Source organism: Gossypium raimondii, chromosome 8, assembly GCF_025698545.1.
Source record: "Gossypium raimondii isolate GPD5lz chromosome 8, ASM2569854v1, whole genome shotgun sequence".
In the NCBI taxonomy this organism is placed as follows: domain Eukaryota; kingdom Viridiplantae; phylum Streptophyta; class Magnoliopsida; order Malvales; family Malvaceae; genus Gossypium; species Gossypium raimondii.
In genome coordinates this window covers 45823517-45850171 of record NC_068572.1, presented here as the reverse complement: position 1 = coordinate 45850171, position 26655 = coordinate 45823517, and the positions used below count along the sequence as shown (strand labels likewise).

The following is a 26655-nucleotide window of genomic DNA, read 5'->3' as shown; positions in this document are numbered from 1 at the left end:
ATTTGATTGCTCAATAAAACCCACAAGAGAATAGTGATAAGCAGAGGCCGACAGGATTGTGAAACATGGTAAATGTCTTGTCGATCTACCAAGGGTAGAAATCTTCACGAATATTCGAGCAAGGAATGACATGGTGGGTATTATACTGTTGGGCTTTAGTTCCCCAAAGAAGAGAGGGTATTGTATTTTGGTAAGACCGTAGTTATGATAATTACTTGAGTAGACACCAAACACCGCCAGCCAGAAGTAATGAACTTGAGTATCAGGAATGAGGAACAACGATGGATGGGGAGAGATAAGGTGTACTATGAATAAGGTGTCGTTTCTTGTAGTTTGAGTTACTTTCGTCAACCTTATGTCATTGAAGTAAGAGGGTATGAAGACTCCATGAGTTGGTGAGCTAATTTTTGTGCAACCACACCCTTACTCCAAGACATTACTTTTAGGCTTCAACTTGTTATGAAAGAAATTGGAGTACTTATTGTCTAATACATACAATCAAGAGGAACAAATTATGATAATGTATCCTTGAAGATTTGGTAGAAGATATGCATTAGTATGGAGAACACTTATAGCATTAAAATTCATAAAAGAATAAAAATAAAGTAAAATAGAAAAGAATTAAGGATGAAAATCAATCAAAGCAAGAAATAAAAAATAATTTTTAAAATTTAAAATAATAAAATATGATTCTATCTATTTTATTTTATTTTATTTTCAATCATTCTAACTAGGTTTTAGTTTTTCAATTCAGTTTATATTATTAGAACCGTTTCCTAACTCAATCGGTTACATCATAAGTCCGGTTCTATTGTATAGTAGTATATTAAAATATTTAAACTAATTTTATAAAAATTAAAATATATAGTTTTTGTACTTTGTAAATTTCAATTTGAGTCTTTATTTTATTTTTGAGGATTCAGTAATTTAACTTTTCATATTTCAAAATTCAATCCCAACTATTAAAACTATTAAAATTATTTTATTAAATACAAATTCATTACAACATCTAGTTACTGGGTCTTACATAACCAGATAAGTACCATCCAGATATAGTTTTAAGAATGAACATGTGACAAAAATGATTTAAGGATTACTACACAAATGCTAAGGAGAAATAAGAAAAATACTACAAAAGGTATTGATTTTCTGAAGGTCACTATTTGATCCCTGCCAACACTTAACCCCCAATAAAATATTTTGCTTGAATCTGGTAGGATGTTTTTTACTAAGGAAAAAAACTTTAAAGACCAATCTAAAATTTGGGGTATAGTTGAAGGATTAATAAAACCTTTTTGTGTGTGTTTTGATGATCGTAAATATTGCAATAAATTATTGTAAAGAAGCATGAGTTATAAAAATTCGATTGAAATTGAGTCACACCTTTTGGGTGTGTAAATGGAGCTTGGAAATTGCCCCAACTGTGGCACTTGGCCCGTGGATTGAGACATAAACCGTCGACAAATGCGCCCATTCTTGAGAACTAGCGAACCCTATTTCTTAAACTAGTTATAAAATCCATGTCCATTCTGTGAGCACAGTAAATTCCCAGCGCCAAGTAAAAACATAACTCACGAGTAACACCATCATATCATCATTCTGAAATTCTTAATTTTATTTCATGTGACCATAAAATAATACCCTTCCCCAGTCATCATTTAGGAAGTAGGGAGGAAACTTCCCCATATCAGGGAATGCGTCCAATTCTTCTTCTTATTTAAATGTTTCCCTCAAGAAGCCAGCCCTTTACGAAAAAAATTTATTCATCACTAATGAAATCCAATAATACGCTCCATCCCTTTACGATTTGTACGAAAATGCATGGAAGTTACTCATATGGCTTGTATCTGTAGGTAAAAAAGAACAGTTGAACTGCCCTAAGTTAGAAAAAGAATGAAGGGCCAAATTAATTATCACAGGTGTCTTGTTTTTCTCCATCTAAACCCAACCAACAAAGATTTGAATGATTGGCGGATGGGGTGTTTCTTTCACTGTTAGGGACGTTATCAGCATATTTTTCGTGCAGTTTGCTGAGTTCTGAATGATAAATTTACTGTCGTTGCCCATCTTTGAGCCTTAAAATAGATTTAGGTTCATTTTATGTCATTAAATTAAATTATGACATTTTTAAAAATAAATTCAACTACTTTAAACAACCTCTATCTCTTTTTAACAGAACTATCTAACGCCTAAATTACAAAGGTTTAATTGCAGTTGTGGAGTCCAAACTATAAAATTATAGTAATATTTTAAGCCTAAATATGCATCTATTCAGTCAATTTCAGTGATTTATCCGACTCGAACATGATCCTAGTAAGTATGAGACAGCAAATGGTCGATGAATGCGCTGTCTAGAAGTAGAACAGATGTACCCAAGCTATATAATAGAGCTAATTGTACAAAGGATGAAGCGACCGCTAGTGAAAGAAGAGTAACTTAAAAGCTCACAACACTGCAAGTAGTGTCATTCAGCACTGTAATTATAAAATAATGTGTAGTTTGTCGACATGAATGAATGGGGAAAGCAGCCAATAGGAGTAGCAGTAGGATAGGGACTGAGTCTTCCCAAACCCGGCATTTACCCCCCATGGAAAACTCCTTCCTCAATGGGAGGTTGGTTAGTTAGTTTCTTACCCATTTCCCCACTCTTCCATTCCCACAAAAAAGTCCAAAATTGAAGTAAAGTATTTTTTGGTTTTAAGATTTTTTATATTTAATAGTCACATTAAATATTGATTAAATTCAATGTCAAGTTGAGTCAAAAAACACAAACTCTTTCAATATTATCTTTTCCCAAATTGATAAACTAAAGAAAAAGTTAAACCCCAAGCAAAGTTTTAAGTTGTTAATTTTATTTGACTTGTGTTTTACAATCTTTATATGTGGTGGAAATAACCAAAAAGTGCAATATGCGGCTTCAGCAGTAGCAGGCATGCCAAAGCTACCAACGCTGACAGTGCAGTGTTAGTAGAGCCGGAAACCTTGCCTTGTGGGTTTCATATTCTGCTTTATTGATCCATCAAACCCAGCAGAGCAGTTCTATTCGGCTTCGTACAACTAATTGCAAATTGCATTATGTGGCCACCGGTCTATCCTGGTAATCTCATTTATTTTATTTCTTAAAATACCTTTTTCTTTTTACATTGGTAAGAAAAGGCAAGGTCAGGAAGTGTCGATTAAGAAACGGGCAACGTTTCGCATGTTACATGTCCCTCTTTCTCCCTTCCTGCATACGCTTTTATTGAATCTTTATTTATTGGCCGATTAAATCAAACAGAATGCGAAAATACTTGTGTTGAAATTTTCAATTGACACTCTCTGCTCGCTACCTTCATAAAAAATAAAATCTTTATTTATTCATATTTTTTTCTTGTTAAGAGAGTAAATTACACTTTTAATCAAAACAAGAAGTCCCATTTTTTTGAAAATTTTGTTGTATATATATATATCCTGGAGTGGCTTCTCACCTAATTTATTTCTTCTTCCCACTCCCTTTCTATGCTTCTTTAAAATCCACAGCCTTACAAACATAAACATCTACTTCTGATCTGTTTATTGAACCCTGCTTCTGCGTGTTTTTGGCAATGGAGAAAGTCAAGTGTAAGCAGCTCTGCTTGAAAAGCTTTGCAAATGGAGAAACTCAATTGAGGTCTAACATGTTGAATCTTCCAATTCCTCCCAACGTTGAACAAGAATCTGCTTCACCTTCATATTCATCGTCTTCCTCGGAAGAAAAAGGGCAGTTTTATGGTCTTAGAGAGAACCCAAAGAGAAGCATTCGCTTTGTAGATCCTGAATTCGTTGATGCAGACTCAGTTGTTGTTCAAAGCAAAGAAAGTGAGACCGAGTCGTCCAAGTACCCAACTCAGAAACGATCCAGACGGACTTGGGATGAACCTGAACAGGCGACTTCCCTCTCTGACACTACAACTGAAGAAGATATCGCTTTCTGTCTTATGATGCTTTCAAGGGGCCAACGGAAAAGCAAAGTAGCTCAACATGATGATATTGATGAAGAAGAAGAAGAAACAGATGAATCTGCAGAGTTTAATAGAACAACTCGAGGGAAATACAAATGTGAAACGTGCAACAAAGTTTTCAACTCGTACCAAGCACTGGGTGGACACAGAGCGAGTCACAAAAAGATCAAAACTTTCGAAACAGAGTTAGCACCAGAAAATGTGGGTACTACTTGTTCAATGACAGAAAAGAAAACACATGAATGTCCTGTTTGTTTTAAAGTCTTCTCGTCTGGACAAGCTCTTGGCGGGCATAAAAGGTCTCATGTAGCAGCAGCAACAGCACAAACCTATGTTAAAAGTTCCAACAAGTTGGTAGTTAATTTTATAGATCTTAATCTTCCTGCTCCAGTGGATGATGATGATGATGATGATGATGGGTTCCTAATGCTTAAATAGTCAACAACATATAAAGTGACGGACAAATTTTCTTTTCGTGGTTTACAACAATGTTTGATCCAAAGGTAAAATAGTTTTGTTTGATTTTACCTGTTTCTGGGATCTTAGATTTTTCTTTTTTTGCCTGGTTTTTACAGTAAAATTTAGGATGTAAGGGGTTGTCTTGTATGTTTTTCATAGATCGTTCTACTCTGTTCTAACTTCTAACTGTAATAGTTTTTTTTTTCTCTATGCGGAAAAATCAGTGATAGGAAAAGTTAAAATTGAAGAAGCAGAAGCCCCTGTTTTTACTTAGAGAAGAACGTGTCCGGTTTAACTTGGCTAAAGCAAGTATCCTAAATTTTCAGTCACCCTCATTAAATACGTAATAAATTTAAATAACTTCATACTTTTCTAAATTAACATTGTCTATTGTTTGCCATAAAAAAAAAAAACAATGTCTATTTTTGGGTTAATGCAGGATAAGTTGTTGTATATTTTAGGTAAGTTGGGTATAACAGTTTGTCTATTTTAATTTGGTATTTTTTAGTTGTTATATTTTTATTTTAATGTAGTCATTGGATTCATTAAATTAGATATTTTGATATTTGTGTAATATTATTAAAATTTAAAATTTTAAAAATATAGGGATTAAAAAGAATTAAATTCACTATTTAACAAATAGCAACATTTGACTTAAAAGGATTTAATTGTTACCTTTTAAATCAAGACTAAAATTTTAAATTTAAAAATACTGACCTGATTAAAATAAAGGGTTCAAATTCATTGAAATACATTACATTTATATATATATATAAAAGTGTTTAGGTAATTTTTTCTAAAAGAAGAAAGTTTAATAGTTGTTTATTCCATGTAGGCTAGGCAAGGCGGCTGCCCATGCCTCCAAACTCTAAGTAAAATCACAGCCACGATGATTAGGACTGCTTTATCGACCATTATTAAGTGATAACATAAACAAATAAAGGTAACTCTTTTGTAATTACTCCACCATTAATGAGATTTTAGAGAGTTAGGACGATCATGACAATGTGGTGTCTTTGAAGCAAAGAGGGTTTTAATTTTGAAACTTCCACTTAATGACTGCCTTACTTCGGTGGACCTTTTTTTTTTTTTTTTGGGGGGAACGATTGGTCCCTATTTTTCCTAAGGTTTTGACAACTATCCATGCTAAAGACATTAATGATGATGATGAAAGGTAGAGAGAAAAAGAGTTAAGTGACAAGTGTCAAAAGTAACATATGTTAATCTTGTTCTTAATGCGTTTTTGGGTGATTAATCAATGCAAAATGGTAAATTTTATGCTCCTAATTCTTTACATTCATGTTTCTATACTTAGGAGAGTATTTGTGAGCAAAACAAGAGAAAATCGGACAATTAGAACAGATTTCAAGAGCCACACGGGCATACACACGGCCATGTGCCAGACCGCGTGTATTTCGCGATTCGAACTACAAATAAACACAATTTTTAGATTTTTCGGGCATTTTAAGACCTATATATACCAAATATAAAAAGAGAAGAGAGAGCCGTAAGAGGAGATTGAAGAAAACAACTCGGAAAACACCATTGAAGTCGACTCTAAAGCAGATTTCTATCAAGATTGAATATCTCCTTTTAATTTGTTTAAATTTTATTATGAGTTTCTTTATTTCTTGTAGTTATACTGACTTTGAAATGTTTTTATTCGCGATTATGAACTAATTTTTTAAATTCCTAGGGGAGATGTTTTGATTTCTGTTTTACGCAATAAATACTTGAATCTTGTTCTTAGTTATGTGTGCTTAATTCTTGATTTAATATTTCCGGATTATTAATTCATGTTTGATGTGCTTAATTCAGAGGAGGAATAAACCCTGTTTTAGAGTAGATCTACCATAATTGAATGAAGTTACATGCATTCCTAGAAATAGGACGGCATAAATCTATTGGATTGGAGTCAAATCTAATAGGAGAATTCATAAATCGAGTTAATGCGATAATAGGGGTTTTAATTAGAAAGAAATTTCAATTAATCAACCTAGAGTCAGTTGCTTTTAGTCTTGAAGAGAGATATTAGCATAATTTAGAGATTTCTACGAATCAATATATTAAGTGAATAAATTGTTTAATTCAGATTGATAATGATAGATGCAGTCTAGGTGAATTCTTTCCTGGGTATTGTTTCGCTTATTGGCTATTATTCGATTATTTTCCTGATTTGTTCTTTGCTGAGTTCTTAGTTAATTAATTTAGTTAATTTTAGTTTAATTCAATCACTTCAAATTGTCGGTAAATAATAGAAAGACAGTAATTACTAGTACTTTTAGTCCTCGTGGGAACAATATCTCTGCTCACCGTAGCTATATCATTTATCGACAGGTACACTTGCCTTTGTCATATTTTTAGTTGGTTTCGTGGACATCACTAAGCATGATCAACGGCAAGCTAAAAGGTAGTTGGGTTTGTGAGATTCATTGCCATTTGGTAGTCTAATTAATTAACACCCCAACTGGTGGGGGTTGAAAGTTTGAATTAAAAGAGGGCTTAGATGTGTTAGATATAATGGTAAAGCGTATTATATTCCTACAAGAAAATACTGATTCAAAATTTGAAGATAATATTTTTAAAAAGAGACAATCACGATCTTCAAAAGAATTAATTTTTATAAATTATAAAACTGTAACGACCCGATAGTCAGGGGTGTCGAAAAGTACATTCTCGGGATTCCGTTTACGAAGCTAGTTGTGTAGTTAATTAGGTTTCGGTTAAGTGAATTTGATTGAATTAAGAGTAATTAGGTATAAGGACTAAATTGCATATAGAGTGAAAGTTGAATTATAGATTAAAGAATAATTAAAGGGACTAAAGAAGCAATTTACCCATTGTTCTTTAAGTGGGACAATTAGTGATATATATATTATATGTAAATTTAATTTATATATATTATATTATAATAAGAAATCTTAATTGTGAAGTATATATATATATATATATATATATATATATATATATATTATATTTATAATAAAAAAACATTAGAAAGAAAAGAAAGAAAGAAAGAGAAAGAAGAAATAGACGCACGACCTTAGGGACTTCAAAGTTTACAAGTTCAATTGATTAGGCAATTTAGTCCCCTTTTCTTGTAAATAGTATGTTTTTGAAATCCTGTAAAAGGATCCATAAAAAATAACATTCGTTGAGTATCATTATGAGGAGTGCGTTCAACTACATTTTACAAAGAAAGTGTGTAATGGGATTTGAATTATGGGGCGAAGTCAGTGGCGCCAATTGGGCGAAATGTATAAAAGGTGGTTAAGGATAAAGATTGACACATGATTATCCGCCAACCAGGAATCAGAAAAAGTATTCGCCAAGGTCTAAGAAAGGACCCAAACCCTTGAGTCGAAATATTCTACGACCCCGTAAAAAAGTAATAATGAGTGAGACACACTAAGTTCCTTTGAACTTATATGCATCTTTTGGTATACATGTCTTTTGGTGGATCGATGGCAATATTATGCATACAGAGAGACATTTAAAGAAATATGTTTTTCAAATGACAAGTAGTAATATACGCTACGAATATGTCTATTTTATCAAACAATTTGTTGTAAGGTTTTATTTTACCTTTGAAAGTTTGTGACAAACAATAAATCTATTATTCAAACCTATCGTCTTAGAAAGGATTTTATAAAGATAAGAGGTACATTGAATATGACTTTCGTGAATTGTATAGTTTTGTTAAGTATGTAGGTATTGTGTTACATGTAATATGAGAATTAGTTGACCTAAACTAGTCATAATACATTAACACTATAAATATTAGCTCATGAAAACAGATTAATGGGGTTGTTTTTAGTTTATTCTTAGTTCTTTTAATAGATTGTTAGGGTTTTAGAATTGATTTAGAGATTTCTTTCGGTTGTTACAAGACTTCGCTCTTTTCAATTAAAGCTTTTTTTTAGTTTATCTGTTTACTTTATTTTTCGTTATAATTTTCGCCAAAGCAACAATTAGTTAATTGTTCGTCGGTTCAAGCAACTGATCATCCAATTAATATTCTCGAATTTTTGAGCAATGCTTTCCCTTCTATTTTATTTTACATTTTTTTAAATGTTCTATAACTAGGTAGGAATGTTGCATCTAGAGTGATCGACAACTAAACCCTAGGAAGGTTAATTGGCCGAAGTGGGAGCAGTTAGCTCGGATTTAGGGTTTCTAAATTGGTTAGTTGATTTAGGTTGAATGTGATCAAACCTTGGAATTGACGAATCTAAGAAGTAATTTAGGTTGATGAGACCGAAAGGGCATTCTACTTAACACCAGTTCAACCTAGCCTGGTTTAATTTATCGGGTTGAAAGATAAGTGAGTTAAGTCAATCAATTGACTTAGTCATAGGCCAAAATGTATCAATTAGGTTAATTGTTAGCTAATTATTAAAACCCCTTGAATCTAAGTTAATCACCCTTTTGTCTGCTTAATCTAATTGTTAATTTGGTGTTTTTGTCTTTTATGCACTTTAGTTCTTTTATGCAAATTCTCTATTTTAGTTTTAGTCGTAATATGATAAGTAAATTAGTATATATTTAGACCTAGTTTAACATGTTTTTCCATATTGTTAATTTAGTTTAAACAAACTTCCATCGGGTACGATTCTGCAACATGTGGATGGTATTTGACCATTTGTCAAATAATTTTTTGCAGCCATGGGGTTTGAAGGTCTTAATATTATAAAAGATTGAAGAATTGGTTGATGGGGGTTAAGAGTTGATGGTTCAAGTATCTTAGATCCCATTGTTGTAGTTTCTTATAAGCAACCAAATTTGTTGCAGATTTGGGGAGGGGGGTTTCACAATTCCAAATTTGAGGGTTTTTTTTTTTAGATATTCTAATTGGTTTTGGGATTAAAGGAGTGATGTTTTCCTTTCTTTCTTTTTAATATCCATTTTAAGTATTCATTTAATTATTTTATTTGTTTGCATGTTTGTTTGTCATCTTGAATCAATGCATTACTGGGTTATTGATAAACATTCTTCAACTTTCTTCAAATTTATTTACAAAATCTCATAAATTCTTTAACCATTCTCTCATCCTCCCACTTATTGGTTTAGAATTTTAAAACTAAAGAAAATAAAGATTTAAAAAAAGTATTTTGTTTAGTTCTAGAGGAAGAAAAGAAAAGAAAAGAAAATAGAAACAAATTAGTAGAGAATAAGAAAATCGAAAAAAAAAAGAATCAAAGAGTAACACGAAAAATTGAAGAAAATGTTAAAATATATTATTTATAAAGAAAGGTTAATTTCAAATATGGAAATAAATTTTAAAATGTGTTTTTAAATTAAATAATTTTACTTAGTTTATTTTTAAAAATATATTTTTATGAATTTAAAAAATATATAATTTTGAAAGAATTTATAAAAAAATTATATTTTAATTTTTATAAATTTTATGGTGGTTTAAAAGTGTTTAGATATTTTAACCTAAAAATTGAATTTCTTAAAAATATTATCAAATTAGACTATTTTTCAAAAAAAATTACGGGATTTAAGCTGATTTTACGAAAATGTTGGAAGCCCTTTTTGCCCCAATATCTTTTTATTTATTATTATTTTTGATGCCGTCTCTTGTAAAAATAAAATTTATAAAATATATCTTTATATAGACCTCAAGTCTAATTTATTTTGTTTTCTTAAAATGTGGGATATTGTTTACTCTTTTAACTCATTAAATAACATTAAAGGCCACACTTAATTTTTAAAAATTAAAGCCAAAACTTTGTACAACATTAAACTCTTACAAAATATATTTTGTTATCTTTAAATGCTATTCTTTTTTGAGATTGTTCAGATTATAATTTGAGAGTGGTCATTAGACAACTAATTATTATCTTTAAATTATTTTTGGATAATTCGGGTAAATAATTCATGTTATTTATTTTATAATTTTTTATTTTCTTTCACATTTTATCATGAAAATTTTATACATTCGTATCATATTTGTGTTATTTTTGTTTTATAATCATGTATTAATATATTTAAAAATATTACTTACACTTGTAAATTTTTTATCTTTTTCTAAAATAAGAAAAAATAAAAATATTCTAATAATAATTTTTTTGTAAATATGTAAATTATTTAAGTAATTTTCTTGATTGATTTAGTCTCAACTTGATATTAAATTTACATTATTCTTTTATTTTAATTTTTATAGGAAGAGAGGTAGAGTTGTTTATGTTTGAATCTAAAATTACTTGTTAATAGAAAACTAAATAATAATACAAAATATTTGTCAACTAATTATTTATTGACCAATGTACTTTTTACTTTTAGAAATATAGAGAAATGTAAAAATCAACGTATCGGGTTAATATAATAATATCTATAATTATTGACAAAATAATGTTTATATTTAACATATTCAAAAATAAAAACTAAAATATGGGTCACTGTATTATCTCTATTAATTTTTATACTTTAATATCTATATATAAAATATTATGTGTTACTGTGTAAGCTTGTCTCTCTTTTTTTATTGGATTTTTTACAACGATAATATTTGTATAAAATTTATAATGTTTTATTTTATTAGAGTTTAATGTTATGTAAAGTTTTGTCTTTAATTTTAAAAATTAAGTGTTACCTTTTATCTTATGTTATTAGTTAAAAGGCGAAGCAATCTCACGTTATTAATTTTAGTAGGTGGAAGGGATTAACCACATTTTTTCAGAAATTCACTAAAAAAAATAAGAATTTGGACATTTTGATTTTTTGTAAAATAAAAAAGAAAATTGAAAAATTTATCGGGCATTTTACCAAAAAAAGCCATTTTTTTAAAAAAATTACCGAAATGGGCCCATTATTTAATTGTTTACCGGAATGATCCATTTTCTGGCAAATTGCGTCCACGTCAGCGCGATGTCAAGGGACGTGCCAGGAAATTGCGTCCACGTCAGCAACTCGCGCTGACGTGGACGCGATTTCCTGAGCCACATAGTGCGTTCCGGGGGACGCGATTTTGCCGTTTTTCCCACGTTAGGTTTTTTCGGCTTTTAGGGCTTAGGGTTCAGGCTTTTTAGGGTTTTTAGGTCTTGAAAGAAATAATTTTGAGTTGACGTTTCTGATCAAATAGTATAAAATCGCTTCTAGCAGGATGCTATTTGAGAAGAATTTGTAAAATCGCGCCCTCGTGAACGCGCTTTTGCTACAGTCGGTCATGGAAGAAATAAATTTTTTTTAACGTTTCTGAGCAAATAGTATAAAATCGCTTCTAGCAGGATGTTATTTGAGAAGAATTTGTGAAAATCACTCCCAAATGGACGCGCTTTTGTTACAGTAGCATGTTTGGGCTGAGGCTATAAATTAGGCAGAAAATGTTTTCAAAATGCATAAGTCACAGCAGAAATAATTTAGAGAGGCTAAGAAGGTTAGAGTTTCAAATATGAGTAAACGTATTAGTGCTGTTATTTACTACGATGGTGAGGTTTGCCACACCGAGAATGGTGTTGTTTTTTTGTCGGAGAATACGGTGCATCGGTTTTAACGAACATAGATTTGACTGAACTTCGTAAAAGAATTAGGTGTAAAATTTTTGGAACGACGCCAATGAAAGTTCTGTCTATCACGTATCGATTTTGTTCTTCTGTTGATCCGGTGACATATGATTCGTTCGACATAAAAGGTGCTTGTAGCTTGGAGGCAATGGTGTAGACCCATCTTGCTAGTAGAGCACCTTATATTGAGTTATATGTACAATTTACATCGCCAACTGATGTACTTACGGCCGGTATTCAAGATGTATACACGACCCCTGACTGACACTCGGTTAGCGGGTTACAAAATACAGAACAGCCTATGTTCGGTAGCGATATCGAATGCACATCCCCTGCAAGACACTCTATCGGTGCATGGGACATGTACGTCGGTGACTCGACGTTTGATGCTGGAAATACGTACTGGGGAACGACATCAAGTTCTAGTGGGTGGCAATCTACATCCAATTGGGGACGTTATCAAATGCCCAGAAGAAGGGATGACGTACTCCCTACGACGTCAACCAGTGAGGGGACCTCGTATGCTGTAGATGATTGTGGGTTAGAAGATGACTCCGATGTGGATCCACCTCGAGAGCCCGGGTCGGATGGTGCAGAAGTTGGCTTATTTTCTGAACCGGAGCCTATTCCAACAGAACCTGAAGATGCTAAAAGGAGTTCAGATGAAGAAGAAAATCCACGATTCAGAGCATACTCACCTCCAGCCCACATGCATAATATCGATCTGCCCGCAGATGATGCGTTCGAGTTTCCAGATCTACCACACCTGTTGCGTGATCGTACAAGTTCGGGGATAGATTCTGGTGAATTTGAAATTGGTAATCAGTTTATCAACAATGATAGTTTTATTGGTGCTTTGAAACAACATAGCATCAAAAATGGCATTAACTACCACGTCATTAAATCCAAATCTGATAAGTTTGAGGCGAAGTGTGCGGTATAAGACGGGACATGTTCATGGAAAATCTACGCCTCGTTAAGGAAAAGGACAGGGTTGTGGGAGATTAAAAAGTACAAAGGTCCACATACATGTGCTGCAGGTATAGTATTGACGGTTTCTGAATAATACTTTTATTATGCAATGTTGCATTATTTAATGTACTCGGTTTATAGGTGTTTCACAAGATCATCCCAAGATGGATTCAGCTATGTTAGCTAGCTTGATACTGCCCACGGTAAAAGTAGATCTCAGGACTTCAGTACCGGTGTTAATTGTCAATATTCGTAGCTAAATGGGGTACACGCCCTCTTACCGCAAGGCTTGGATAGCTAAGCAAAAGGCGTTGGAGAAGATGCATAGTGGGTGGGACACCTCATATAATGAAATATGGTAGTAGTGTCAAGTGCTAGAGAGATACGTCCCAGGTGTCATCACAGACATTGAAACGGAACATGCGTACTACAACGGCCGATTGCTACGTGGATGCCAAGTGTTCAAACGCCTGTTTTGGACCTTTAAGCAATGCCGAGACGCATTTCCATACTGCAAGCCGTTGGTACAAATTGACGGTACCTTTATGTTCGATAGGTATACTCATCGGCTATTGCTTGTAGTGGCACAGGATGGCGGTGGGAGAATTCTTCCAATTGCATTTGCAATAACATCGGGGGAGTCGTCTGATGACTGAGATTTCTTTCGCTCTAGGTTAAGGAGGCATGTGTGCCCCCAACCTAATATCTGTGTTATTTCAGATTGGGCCGCCGGTATACTAGCTGCATTTGATCGACAGAGAAGCTTATGGCAGCGCACACACCATAGATATTGCCTAAGACACGTTGCTTCGAACTACTACAGGCAATATCCATCTAAGAGCGAACGACGACAAGTGACCAACATGGGTATTTAGTCTATATCTGTATTATTTGGTTTGTCAATTTGAATTAGTTTGTCAATTTTACGTTCAATTAACGGAGAAGGGGCGGACTACCTTTGTAACATACGTTTCGAATAGTGGGCACAATCATACGACGGCGGCCTACGATATGGTCATATGACGTCGAACCTGGCTGAATGCATCAATTCTATTATTAAAGGAACGCGCCATCTACCGATAACATCGGTTGTGTGAGAGACATATTTTCATTTGGCGGCACTATTTCCAAAGCGAGTAGCAAGTTATGCAGGCCAGATGCAGGGAGGACATGTATGGTGCAATAAGGTAGTTCAAGAAATTAACAAGGCTAAGGCGAGGGCAAACACCATGCACATAGTGTGTCACGATCGAGACAATTTATGGTTTCGCGTGATAGAGTTTGCAGACTGCACCAAGGTGTTATTGGCGGGCAATATCGTGTACATTTACAAAATAAGACTTGTGACTATGGGATGTTTGATGCACTTCGTTATCCATACGCGCATGTTATTGCAGCTTGTCAGAATCTCCGTCTGGATCCGATGAGTTATGTGGACGAAGTGTATAAATTAGAAAACATGTACAACGTCTGGAGACACGTTTTCCCACCGGTCCCAGATGAACGTAAGTGGCCGCCCGTATCTCTTGCTCCTTTTAAGCTGTTACCGGATAGAGATTTACGTCGCAAACCAAAGGGTCAACCTTGCTCGACTAGAATACGTAACAATATGGATATCCGAGAAACAGCCAGTCAAACGAAGTTGTGCGGATAGTGTAGGAATCCAGGCCATACAAGTCGATCATGCCCTAATCGCAATAGGTGAATGTAATTGTAAAAAAAATTAAGTTTGTGAAATTATTAATTGATAAATTGTATTAATGGTTAGTAAAATTATCAAATTATATAAAATTATTAATTGTTAGTACCAGGAAAAAACATTTTTCCAAATCTAACATTATGTGAAAGTAAAATTATTAATTTAGTTTAGGGTTTTTAATTTAATTAGGTTAGGGTTTTTAAGTTAAGGGGTTAGGGTTTTTAAGTTTAGGGTTTACGGTTTTAATTTAATTAGGTTAGGGTTTTTAAGTTTAGGGTTTAGGGTTTTAATTAAATTAGGTTAGAGTTTTTAATTTAATTAGGTTAGGGTTTTTAATTAAATTAGGTTAGGTTTTTAAGTTTAGGGTTTAGGGTTTTAATTAAATTAAGTTAGAGTTTTTAATTTAATTAGGTTAGGGTTTTAAAGTTTAGGGTTTAGGGTTTTAATTAAATTAGCTTAGGGTTTTTAAGTTTAAGGTTTAGTGTTTTTAATTAAATTAGGTTAGGGTTTTAATTTAATTAGGTTATGGTTTTAAAGTTTAGGGTTTAGGGCTTTTAATTAAATTAGGTTAGGGTTTTTAAGTTTAGGGTTTAGGGTTTTAATTAAATTATGTTAGAGTTTTTAATTTAATTAGGTTATGGTTTTAAAGTTTAGGGTTTAGGGGCTTTAACTAAATTAGGTTAGGGTTTTTAAGTTTAGGGTTTAGTGTTTTTAATTAAATTAGGTTAGGGTTTTTAGGTTAATTAGGTTAGGGTTTTAAGTTTAGGGTTTAGTGTTTTAATTAAATTAGGTTGGGGTTTTTAATTTAATTAGGTTAGGTTTTTAAGTTTAGGGTTTGGGGTTTTAATTAAATTAGGTTAGGGTTTTTAATTTAATTAGGTTAGGGTTTTTAAGTTGAGGGGGTTAGGGTTTTTAAGTTTAGGGTTTAGGGTTTTTAATTTAATTAGGTTAGGATTTTTAATTTAATTAGGTTAGGGTTTTAAGTTAATTAGGTTAGGGTTTTTAAGTTTAGGTTTTAGGGTTTTTAATTAAATTGTGTTAGGGTTTTTAATTTAATTAGGTTAGGGTTTTTAAGTTACGAGGGTTAGTGTTTTTAAGTTTAGGGTTTAGGGTTTTAATTTAATTAGGTTAGGGTTTTTAAGTTTAGGGTTTAAAATTTTAATTAAATTAGGTTAGGGTTTTTAAGTTAAGGGGTTAGGGTTTTTAAGTTTAGGGTTTATGGTTTTAATTTAATTAGGTTAGGGTTTTTAATTTAATTAGGTTAGGGTTTTTAAGTTTAGGGTTTAGGGTTTTTAATTAAATTAGATTAGGGTTTTTAAGTTTAGGGTTTAGGGTTTTTAATTAAATTAGGTTAATGTTTTTAATTTAATTAGGTTAGGGTTTTTAATTTAAGGGTATTAATGGTTAGTAGAATTCTCAAATAATATCAAAAATTTTTATTTTATTACATTAAATAAACTTCTATTTTATTACATCAAATAATATCAAAATATTCAAAATATTTGTACAAATAAATTTAAATACGGCAATCAATGTCTATGCCCGGGGGATTCAGTGCCACATGGCGGCCGTCGACGGTTACGCGTTGGATTCCTCCTTTCTCTAGCTTCCGACGCGGTTGTTGTTCCTTCGGTGGGGATTCTGGTTCTTCCGGTACGGCATTTGGTTGTCAGACTTGGGACGATGATCCACCTTCAAAGAATAGTGTATGTGGAGGTGTTGGCATCACGAATGACGACGGTGTTTGAAACCCATACGTTGGTGGGGATTGGTAAAAATGAGAGCTCCCCGACAGCCCCTCTTGCAATCCCTCGTGCGCCGCTGGCCTATACATCGGCGGTCCACTCGGCATAACAGGAAATGGAGCTGAACCGGGTATTTGACTCCAACCTGCCATAGGACTCGGAAAATGGTACATATAAGGGTTAGGATACATATAAGGGCTAGGAAACGCACCTGGCATCATCTGAAAAGGCGGATGCGTAGGTATTATCGGTTGAACTGCTGCGTCGGGTGACTGTGTCGGTGCTCTCGTTGGGCCTGGTAATTTCATGGCCGCTGATGATGAGCCGGGTGAATGTCTGGGCCTCGTTGAGGGGCTGCCTTTGTCGTCTTGTCGTCTTGGATTTAGAGGCCCGCGCATTTCCCTTTCGACACGTATTTGCCGCTGCCTCTTCTCTGGCGTCAGTAAATATGGCTTGCCATGGATCCTAAACCATGGCATGTATTCTGGAACGCACGCTAACTCCGGAACGATGATTGGTTCCCGAATAGGTATATATTCATATCGATCTTCCCACATTTCCATGTACTCAGACCAGTATCTCGTCCAATCCGTATTCAATTGCCGAAGGTCGACTTTGTGTTGATCGTCAAACACCTCAGGATCCACGAGAATTGGTTGTCTACATCCAAACTGTTGGAGCACTCTGTCTGTCTGGTGCGGCTCCACGGTTGCGTAGTTGATCAACACGACTTTCATGTGCCAAGCTTGTGGATTTTGTAAGAACTCTTCCGGGATTACTGCCCGAATTGCCGGATCCTCGTATGGTGTTCATTGAAACTATATGAACATGATAGAAATATTAGTTATATACATAATACTAAATACTAAATATCAATCGACTAGCGAATGTATATAGAAATATCTATTTTATTTAAAACTTACTTGTGCTTCCGACCGTTGGTCCAATAGAAGCTGTATATCTTCAAGAGAGGACGGTAATCGAGCATGACTTGCCGGATGGTTCCACCTAATTAAATAAATTTTTAGCATACTTTTATTTTTAAAAATCTACATAATAATTGTAAAATCTAATATAAAATTTACCTCGTTATGAGTGGGAATGTATATAAGTGGTCCACTCGAGGACGTAGAAATGGAAAGCGAAACCGTGCCCACGACTGCAGTAGTGACAGGCAACCTCTGATTTTTGCTCTCCTCGGTCGCGTAGCCCCGCACATCTCTCGATATAACGTTGCTAAGACGGCAGACCCCCAATTCAATTCACCGACTGCTCTAAACTCAACGAGTTTCAGCAGCCATCTTAGATGTACGCGGCTCCGTGACGTGTCGAGCATCAGATAACCTCCAATTAATTGAAGAATGTATGCCCGAGCATATCGGATTCTTTCAATTTCGGTTGAATCTTCATCCGGATCAGGGAATGTGTCACGTAACCAGCCCATCTCGATCTTACCTCCCTCCATTTTCTCTGGAATAGCGCCCAAAAGCTCGTAGCACACCGCCTCCAATCGCTAAATTAGGTAGACCCGGTGACTGGGCTCCCGTCCACCGACAATCCCAATTGCAGACTGACATCTTCTAGAGTGATAGTGCACTCTCCACATGGAAGATGGAACGTGTGCGTCTTGGGTCTCCACTTCTCGATCAACGCACTGATTAGTTTCGAGTCCACCTTGCATCCTCGGCTTACCGTCGCCACGTGTCAAAAACCCGCTTCCCGCAGGTAGTTCCCTACCAACGGTGATGGAGGAGCATGCATATTCCGGATATTGCATTCTAATACCCGATCTACAGACTTTTATAACAAATAAAAAATTAATAATTATCTAAAAATGCATAAATAAAAAATTCTTAAATAATATTTAAAAATTAAATTTAATACTTACTATTTTCATTTGTTCCACCGATATGTGATGCTTATCAAGACGAGTCAATTCTCCGGCCATTGCTGAAATCGTACAAATTTTTACGGTTTAAAAAAATTATTTAAAAAAAGGGAGTTAAGAGAAACTTAAGAGGAACTTAAGAGAAACTTAAGAGAATTTTTGAAGGAAATTGAGAGGAAATTTGAGAGAGAATTAGTTTGTGAAAAAAAAAAGGGTGGGGGTATTTATAGTTTTTTTTACCGTTAGGGGGGCAGCATCAAATTTTGATTGTTGAGACCTTTATTCACTTGTGTGGTCAAATCGCGCCACGCCAAGAACTCGTCTCGACGTGGACGCAATTTCCTGGCGCATCCCTTGACATCGCTCTGACGTGGACGCGATTTGCCGGAAAATAGACATTCCGGTAAATAATTAAATAATGAGCCTATTTCGGTAATTTTAAAAAAAATGACTTTTTTTGGTAAAATGCCCAATTTTATCATAAAGGCCTCATCTAGTTGGTCAAAGTTCAGCAACCAATCATGTGGCAGCTTTTGATTGATTGACATGCCATGTGCACAATTATAATCAAGTACCAGAATAGATAACGAAAACAAAAGTAAGGAAAAACGAACAAAATAAAAATTTATAGAGTGCAGAAGTATTATTTTGCCAGTATCCATCCCTTAATTCTCATTGCCCATTGCCGGCTTATGAGTTGAAGGTCAACAATGCTGATCTTTTATCACTGCTCCTTCTTTTCTTCAAAGTTGTAACAAACGCTACATCATCATCAAAAACCCACTAAAGAACTTAAAGCTTAGCTTAAGGATAAGTTGTTGTGTTGGATCATGGAGTAAGCTCTATTTTTATCATCTACGCTTATGGATCGCTTACAAATATGGTTTTGGAGTCACAATTATTTATAGTACCACAAACATTTAAATCAATGGCCTTAAGCTACCGCAGGTTGAGTCTCACATCTGATCTCCATCCTTTTTTAACCATTGGAGATGCTGAATTTGACCCTGGCATTCCCTTCTATTTAGTCATTTGAATTCACTTACCCACGAAATCCATTAACCCTGCATCAAGCAAATGCACTTACCGGGTGTTGGAAGCCTGTGACAACTACATAGTAACTATGTTGCTGTACGTCTAGCTAGAAGAGGCTCTACAGACTACAGTCTTGGTCTTGGTCTCGGGCTCTGAGGCTCTTAGCTGCTGCTAATTTCAATGTTAAAGCTTCATTGTTGTTTATGTTGCTGCTTAGCATCAGTTGCCCTTAGAAACATCATTAGGCTTTGATTATGCAGACATCCTTGAAAGTATCTTCAACCAAAATGGGAAGTAATTTGAGGAATAGTAACTACCTTCAAGCATAAAAAAATCTAATTACCGTAAAAATTATAACTATACTCAATCATTTAAATTCACACGATAATTAAAACAAATATATATTGTTCTTAACTGAATCCGAATAATTTGGAAAGACACAAATTCCATTCCCAGGGGATCAGTCAATTAGATAAAAAGAAACTCTAAAGTTGCTATCTTTCTTTCTTGGCTAGGGAAAAAAATGAACCTTTCCTTACTCTTGTTTCTTAAAATTGTAAATAGGAAAGGGGAGTGAAGCTTCCATTAGAGGCAAGTTTACAAGAATTATTTTTGTGGGATTTATAGGATTAACCCCATCTCAATCGTCCATGACAAATGTGGAAGAATATCACAAGCAGATAAGGGAAACAATTCTCGATTCATTTTCTATTCAACCAGGTAGATCTTACATTTCTACAAATTATTTACTTTCTTTTCTTCTGCTGCTAAAAAGGTATTTTAATGTAATTTATTTTATTGAATTGTGTCAATAATTTGTAAAATCCTCTTCCTTTTCTTGGTTAGTGTCTGATGCAATTGTGGTTGTTTCATTTGGAGATATGGGTACTTTTTGGGTTTAATTCTTTAATATTTAAAAAATAAAAAACTCTACGTTGGTATTTTCGTGAAATTCTTAACATCTGATCTAAATTAATGAAAAATGAAAGAATTTATTTCCCAAGTATTTCAAGTTTTTTGTATATGTTTCAGAGAAATGCAAACCCTATAATCTTAAGAAGGCTGTCGAAGATGAACCATAGCATCGCATATATGAAGCAAGGAATGGCTTCTTTAGCTCAAGCTCCTCCTACAATGTCCATTGCTCGAACTCCACAGGTTCGTTCCATCAGCTTACAATTGTTAAAATCCTCAAAGGTGCCACATTTACTCGCCATCCATCGCATCCACATCAGACGATACCCTTCTATTTGTTGCACAAAGTTACCTCCATGGGAACATTCACCACTCACATCGGCTCACACTGACAAATCTGGTAATAACTTCTTGGAAAACCCATCTGAATTGTTTGAAACCCTTCGTTCTGGGAATAGGGCTGAGGATCCAACAACTAAAGCTGATCATCTCACAGCTAGGACCGATCAGGCAGTGGCAGCAGCACAGGCTCGATATCTTAAGTTGCCGATGTGGGTGTTTGGCCCTTGTCTTCTTCTCATTACAGGCATGGTTCCCACCCTATGGTTGCCAATATCCACTATATTCATTGGCCCAAATGTGGTCAGCCTTTTTTCCTTGATTGGACTCGATTGCATCTTCCATCTGGGTGCAACCCTTTTTCTCCTCATGGCTGATTACTGTGCCAAGACAATGAACCTGAGACAAGTCTCCAAGTCCCAGTCTCCTTCCAATTACCATTTATGTAACCTAGGTGCAACTTTGGCTGGATTTTTGATCCCTCTGATGTTACTTCTTGCTTCCCAAAGGGGTTTCATGCAACCTCACCTGCCTTTCCTCCCATTTGCAGTTCTATTGGGTCCCTACACGCTGCTTTTGTCGGTTCAGGTTCTAACTGAGATGTTGACCTGGCATTGGAAGTCACCGGTTTGGTTGGTGACTCCGGTTGTGTACGAGGGCTACCGTGTGTTGCAACTGATGAGGGGATTGAAACTCGGGGCAGAAATCGATGCACCAGCATGGGTGATGCACTCAATCAGAGGCCTGGTCTGTTGGTGGATACTGGTTCTTGGTATGCAACTCATGAGGGTTGCTTGGTTTGTTGGTTTTACTGCTCGAGCTAGTCAACAACAGGTTTCTTCTTCTGCTTCTGATGCTCAACACTAAATACCCCCCACCAGTAAAATGATAAAAACAAAATTTTGGGTTTTGATAGTATACGAATCAAATAAGACGTATGTACATGTTTATCATACATTCCTTACTAAAACTAGTGAACATACTTGTAAGAAATGTTATTTACATTGAATACATTATTATAGGAAATGTTAGTATTTGTTTCATAAGTCTGATTCGACATAAACTTCCCGTAGATGTGTGAATAGGGTTTGATATAAGCTTGCCAGCAATTTGTATATCACACGTCAGATGGAGTTCAAAAATTGAAACTTATTATGTTTAATCAGTGATTGTTTTTCAAATATATATTTTACTAATTTCTCTAAAATATTTAAATAATAATTAGAAATTTTATGCACACAATTATAATACTCGTGATTTATTTTATTAAAATCGTATCACGAAATAATGAAAAGTATGCTTTATTTTTAATTATATAATAAATAATCAAAATATGATTTAGAACTAAAAAAATTAGATTAAATTGTGAGTAAAATGAAATTTAAACAAAAAACACATCGATGAATAATAATAAATGAATACAATTGTTTATCGTTGTTAAACAATTGTTTTTCTTTATCAATCCTGAGTTGGTGCCACGCTCATTTGTGATACTAATTCAATCAACAACATTATTCATACTAGAAATTCTGTCACACTCGTATGCGTGTGAAAACTACACATTATTATTACTCAGGGCACGTTTGGTTCGCTGTATTGAAATAGAGGCGTAATAGCAAATCAATTGTTTGGTTGAATGTAATGAAATAGAAGCGTAAGTTGAATGGAGTGGAGGTATAATAGCATAATGGAAAAAACTAAAATGACTAGAATACCCTTAGCATAAATTTGTTTAGGTAAATGATTATTGTTATTGTTATTAAATTTTAATAAGATTATTAATATCAATAACAAATAATTTAATCATATTTTAACATAATTATTATTAAATATATTATAATTAAAATATATAATTTAATAAAATTCTTAATAATCAATATTCTTATATGAATTTATATACTCATTTCCTTTTATATATTAATATACCACATTAACCGGTTTATATTTATATCAATGGCACAATAAATTTGGGAGAAGATTTCTGAGGACTGCTTTTGTTTGCAAATAACATCATTCATTCTGTGGGGAAAAAATTATGAAAAATTATGAATGAGCCTACTTATTAATTACCTTTTTTATTTTGTACTGAAGTAGTTGCCACTGGTTCAAAAGTCGATATATATGTAATATTATTAAAATAATATTTTTTTATTTTAATTATTTAAAATATTTTTAATTAATGTGGTGTATATGAATATACACATTTAATTATTTTATTTTAATAAAATTTTTCTAATTTATTCATTCAATTTTAATCACCTTACAATTTATTCATTGTATTATATCTCTTGATCCAATTTTAATATATTGAATATTTGTTTTTAATCAAGTTCTTTACTTGATTATATCTAATGTTCCAATTTTAAAAAATTCGATTAAAATTTTCGAACCACATCAACTTAAGAAATTCGATCCCAAATTCAAATTAAATATACCAATAAAAATCAAATTACTACATCACCACTTGCAAAATATAACTCTCCAAACATTACTATGGAGTAAACCCAAAAAAAAACAGAACATATATATGTCTTACAATTTTTCTTTAGTTTAGAAGGTTTGATAAGTTACCAAACCTCTTGAATTGCAACTACAGCTTCAGCTTGCCAACGATTTATGTCTGGAGCAAATCGGTAGCTAACAGTCCAATACCTACAAAATTCCACATAGAACATCAATTTACTGGAACAACAGTGGTCAGAATAATAATATATGACTTATGTAACTATTACACAAGTAATGGTACTATGACTTGAGAACAATTCAGGGACAACAATAGTGGTCAGAATAATGCATATATTGACAACGGTACTATGACTTGAGAACAATTCAGGGACAACATGAAATTGGAAAAAGATCATCAATACAAACTACTACAGCAGAAATAAAATTTTTATTGTAATTCCACCCAAAGTATATGGACGACATCCCATTGCCTCAGCACTAACATAGCAGATTATATTTCTTAATTGAACAATTGGGCAATAAACTGATTTAAACAACAAAGTTGAGTTAGTAAAGGAAGATATGGCAGCTATTAAAAAAACATATCTTACATCTAGATCATACTTTTTAAAACAATCTTCACATAGTGCCCTATCATATGTGCTCTTTGTTTTATTTATTTTCCACATTAGCATGTTGCATCAAAGCTAGACATTGACAACAAACTATGACCAAATCACAATACAAAATTAATACTTAAGCTTGAATACCTTTGCAAACCACATAAATAAATGAAATGAACGAAAAAGGACAGATACGAGGCATTATTTACAATCAAAATAAAGAAAGGTAGCATCAATCTCAACCCTAAGAAAGAAAGTATTTCTGCACACAAATAAATTTATATAGCAAGATTCTAAGATACTCACTTCCTTAAGCATTCATCATAAAAGCCATACACTTGAGTAATCTGCGTTTAAAACATGAAATCATTAACAAGACATGAAACAATAAAGACGATATAACTGGCAATGAAAAATGGAAAACATAAATGACGCACAAATAACATAGCATACCTGACGGCTCTCATGATTTCCCCTGAGAATTGTTATCCGTTGAGGGTAACGCACTTTGAGGGCTACCAAGAGCTAATCAAGAATCATCACAAGCAAATTAAGAGTTGCAACTATAAGAAAACACAATTAATTTAAATCAGTTAAGGTCATTGAAAAATCATTCATAGAATGAACAACAATATTTATAGCATTATTCCTGAGACTCCACCTCATCTAGACTACTTATGACAACAGGAAAGAAAAAAGAATCGATTATACATTATAATCCCTTTGTTGTAGTGATCAACCCACAAGTATGGTAGGATATGAAACCCAAACAGCAGATAGAACTCCAACAGAAAAAATACAAATTTAAAATTTAAAGATGAAATTATTAAGAGGGGCAGTCATATGGTCCTTAGACCATAAAACAAACACGAAAAATACCCCTCCAAAAAAATTCTAACAAAAAGAAGTAGAAAAAAACAATAAAAGAATGTAAAATTAAATAGATAATCAATCTCTGCAAGTAGCAAAACACTAATTTCATAGAACAAACAGAGAGCAATTTACACAATATAAATGGACTTAAGCGTGTTTGGCCAATGAGACAACTTTAGAAACAACATAAGTCATCCTTGAACAACATAAATTAGGACATACAATGCTGCAAACAACCTCAGCACCCTTTGCAAACCTACCGAAGCTTTTAAGCAATGGTAATATCCAATGGCAATATCCTTGAACAACATAAATTCGTCTTCTTTCGTCTGAACTTTTAAGGGCTTAAAAAGCCAAAACTTAACTACTAGACTCTACTTTTTAAGCAATGGTAATATCCAAAGGATCCCTTTTACACCGAAGAATGTAGCTTCAGTCCACATTGCATCCGACGATTAGTTTCTACATCTAAACCTTTTATGGACTCATCAAAATGCAATGTCAAAATTAAAGTATTTTTCTTTTCAGTTTGCAATTGAAGAATAAAAAGTGTCAGTTTCTTGATTTTTACTTTAGGTGGAAAAGTATTACACATACGAATCTTCTGCTAAACCACAGTACAGCCAAACAATCAAATCGACAATTTAGCAAATTACAGGAATCAACAACAAAATAGAAAAAGAAAACTTCAAATTTAACATGATGTGATAAAAATCGAAATACCCAAATCCAGTTTCTCAATTTAATTTCAAACAGAAACCCCTACTATGTAAGATTAAGCAAATGGAAATTAGCAATTTAGCATAATCATACCACTCAGACGCAAGTTCATTTTTTGGACAACTGATTCATACATGATAATAACTTGTATGTGAACATTAGCAGTCTAACGTATGCATTCATGATAATATGAAGGTCAAGAAGCAAATTATTAGAGAGACAGAGAGAGCAAATCTGCAAAAATAAAATAATAATAAGGTTGTATCTTCCTTACCGGTTCCAATGGACAGAACACAGTTTCACCGATGGAGAGGAACGGAAAACGTGAGATGGAGGCTGCTTTTTGATCGGTGTTCGAAGTCCAGTTGTGACGCCAAAGAGAGGTAAAACAGAAAGGTAGAAGCGTGAATCGGTGGAGACAGAAAGGTAAGACAGAAAGGTGAGGAGAGTGGAGAAGAAAGGTAGAAGGAAAAAACAGAAGACGGTGTATTTTGGGTAAGACAGAAGCGTGAATCGAGAGGGTAAAACAAAACTCAATCAGGACCTAAACTGAGCACAAGGAAGGGATTAGAAATCGATGGATTTTGGGGATTAGATCAGTAATGTAATAGACCCGTATTAGGCTAATACACTCAACCAAACAATGTATTGAGTGGGGCTCGCGATTAGGGGTGTAATGGCTATGCCAATACACCCAACCAAACATGGTGTCAGTGTATAATTTAGTATATATTGTTACAACATAAATTACTAAATCATATTTCTTAATCAAATTTAAATAAGTTTAGAACAAGAAGTAATTATTTGCTTAAACTAATTTAATTTGTTGGGTTAATTTTTCAACTTTTTCTACAACAACTACGAACTTTGTTCGAGCAAATGAATAAAACAATTTCATATTTTTAACATGCAATTTTTTTCCTTGAAATTTAACTCTAAAAGTCCTCTCCATGTCATTTTCATTTTATAAGAAAATTCTGAAAATCGGACATGACTATACAAATAAGAAAAACACTTCTAATGACATTCATTTTACATGAAGACTCTGCCATTTAATCTGGAAAAGACGAGATGAAATAAAAAAAAAGTTTCAAATTGAAAGGTTATCACGAAATTCTGAAATTTTTTCAATTCGAGGATCATAATTCTTTTTATCAAATGACCCTAAATAAACCTAAATTTAAAAATCCTAACACTGCTGACATGGCACACCTATAGGGTACCAGTAGGAAATTCAATGTATTCCCAAAGAGTATAACTTATTGATAGTCCAGCCAAAACCATTCATACTAAGACCCCGTTCTCCTCTGCTTTTCAAACGGACTTTTGTAATAAAAAAATCCTTTTTCTCTTAAAAGTAAAGAAGAGCTCCCATCGTTTGCTCACAATTTTCACCATTTAAAAAGTACTTTTTAGCTGATGGAGAAGTTAAAATAAGAGACTAGGCTTAACCC

At 33.6% G+C, this 26655-nt stretch overlaps 3 protein-coding genes and 1 long non-coding RNA gene across 8 annotated transcripts; 2 read left to right on the top strand and 2 right to left on the bottom strand.

The window, feature by feature from the left end:
* The first annotated feature begins 2903 nt into the window (after positions 1-2903).
* On the top strand, positions 2904-6953 carry LOC105791667 (zinc finger protein ZAT9). 4 transcript variants are annotated; one of them, XR_008198503.1, is made up of 3 exons: positions 3126-4483; positions 5275-5382; positions 5755-6125. XR_008198503.1 is itself a non-coding variant. In XM_052634346.1 (2 exons), exon 2 carries the CDS (start codon positions 3585-3587, stop codon positions 4416-4418), a length of 834 nt encoding a protein of 277 aa, XP_052490306.1. In that variant the 5' UTR covers positions 2904-3097; positions 3520-3584; the 3' UTR covers positions 4419-4804. The 4 variants fall into 4 exon arrangements, 1 of the variants encoding a protein (XP_052490306.1); XM_052634346.1 differs by lacking the exons at positions 5275-5382; positions 5755-6125 and adding an exon at positions 2904-3097 and having other exon boundaries at positions 3520-4804; XR_008198505.1 differs by lacking the exons at positions 5275-5382; positions 5755-6125 and adding an exon at positions 6777-6953.
* Positions 6954-16082: 9129 nt separating this feature from the next.
* Positions 16083-18146, bottom strand: LOC128032073 (protein MAINTENANCE OF MERISTEMS-like). 2 transcript variants are annotated; one of them, XM_052620360.1, is made up of 3 exons: positions 17449-18146; positions 17287-17371; positions 16083-17181 (listed from the first exon to the last, which is right to left on the bottom strand). In XM_052620360.1, the coding sequence occupies exon 3, from the start codon at positions 17098-17100 to the stop codon at positions 16288-16290; it is 813 nt and encodes a 270-aa protein (XP_052476320.1). In that variant the 5' UTR covers positions 17101-17181; positions 17287-17371; positions 17449-18146; the 3' UTR covers positions 16083-16287. Both variants share the same exon structure in this region, with proteins under 2 accessions (XP_052476320.1, XP_052476321.1).
* Positions 18147-20378: 2232 nt separating this feature from the next.
* On the top strand, positions 20379-21407 carry LOC105793659 (uncharacterized). Its single transcript, XM_012622517.2, has one exon. The coding sequence runs from the start codon at positions 20379-20381 to the stop codon at positions 21405-21407; it is 1029 nt and encodes a 342-aa protein (XP_012477971.2).
* Positions 21408-23821: 2414 nt separating this feature from the next.
* LOC105791666 (uncharacterized) lies at positions 23822-25724 on the bottom strand. Its single transcript, XR_001133053.2, has 3 exons — positions 25476-25724; positions 24062-24133; positions 23822-23955 (listed from the first exon to the last, which is right to left on the bottom strand). It is a non-coding gene; the product is annotated as an uncharacterized LOC105791666 (long non-coding RNA).
* Positions 25725-26655: the final 931 nt, after the last annotated feature.

Coding starts and splice junctions, on each gene's coding strand:
- LOC128032073 (XM_052620360.1), bottom strand. CDS start 17,100: ATGAAAGTCGTGTTGATCAACTACGCAACCGTGGAGCCGCACCAGACA.
- LOC105791667 (XM_052634346.1), top strand. CDS start 3,585: ATGGAGAAAGTCAAGTGTAAGCAGCTCTGCTTGAAAAGCTTTGCAAAT.
- LOC105793659 (XM_012622517.2), top strand. CDS start 20,379: ATGAAGCAAGGAATGGCTTCTTTAGCTCAAGCTCCTCCTACAATGTCC.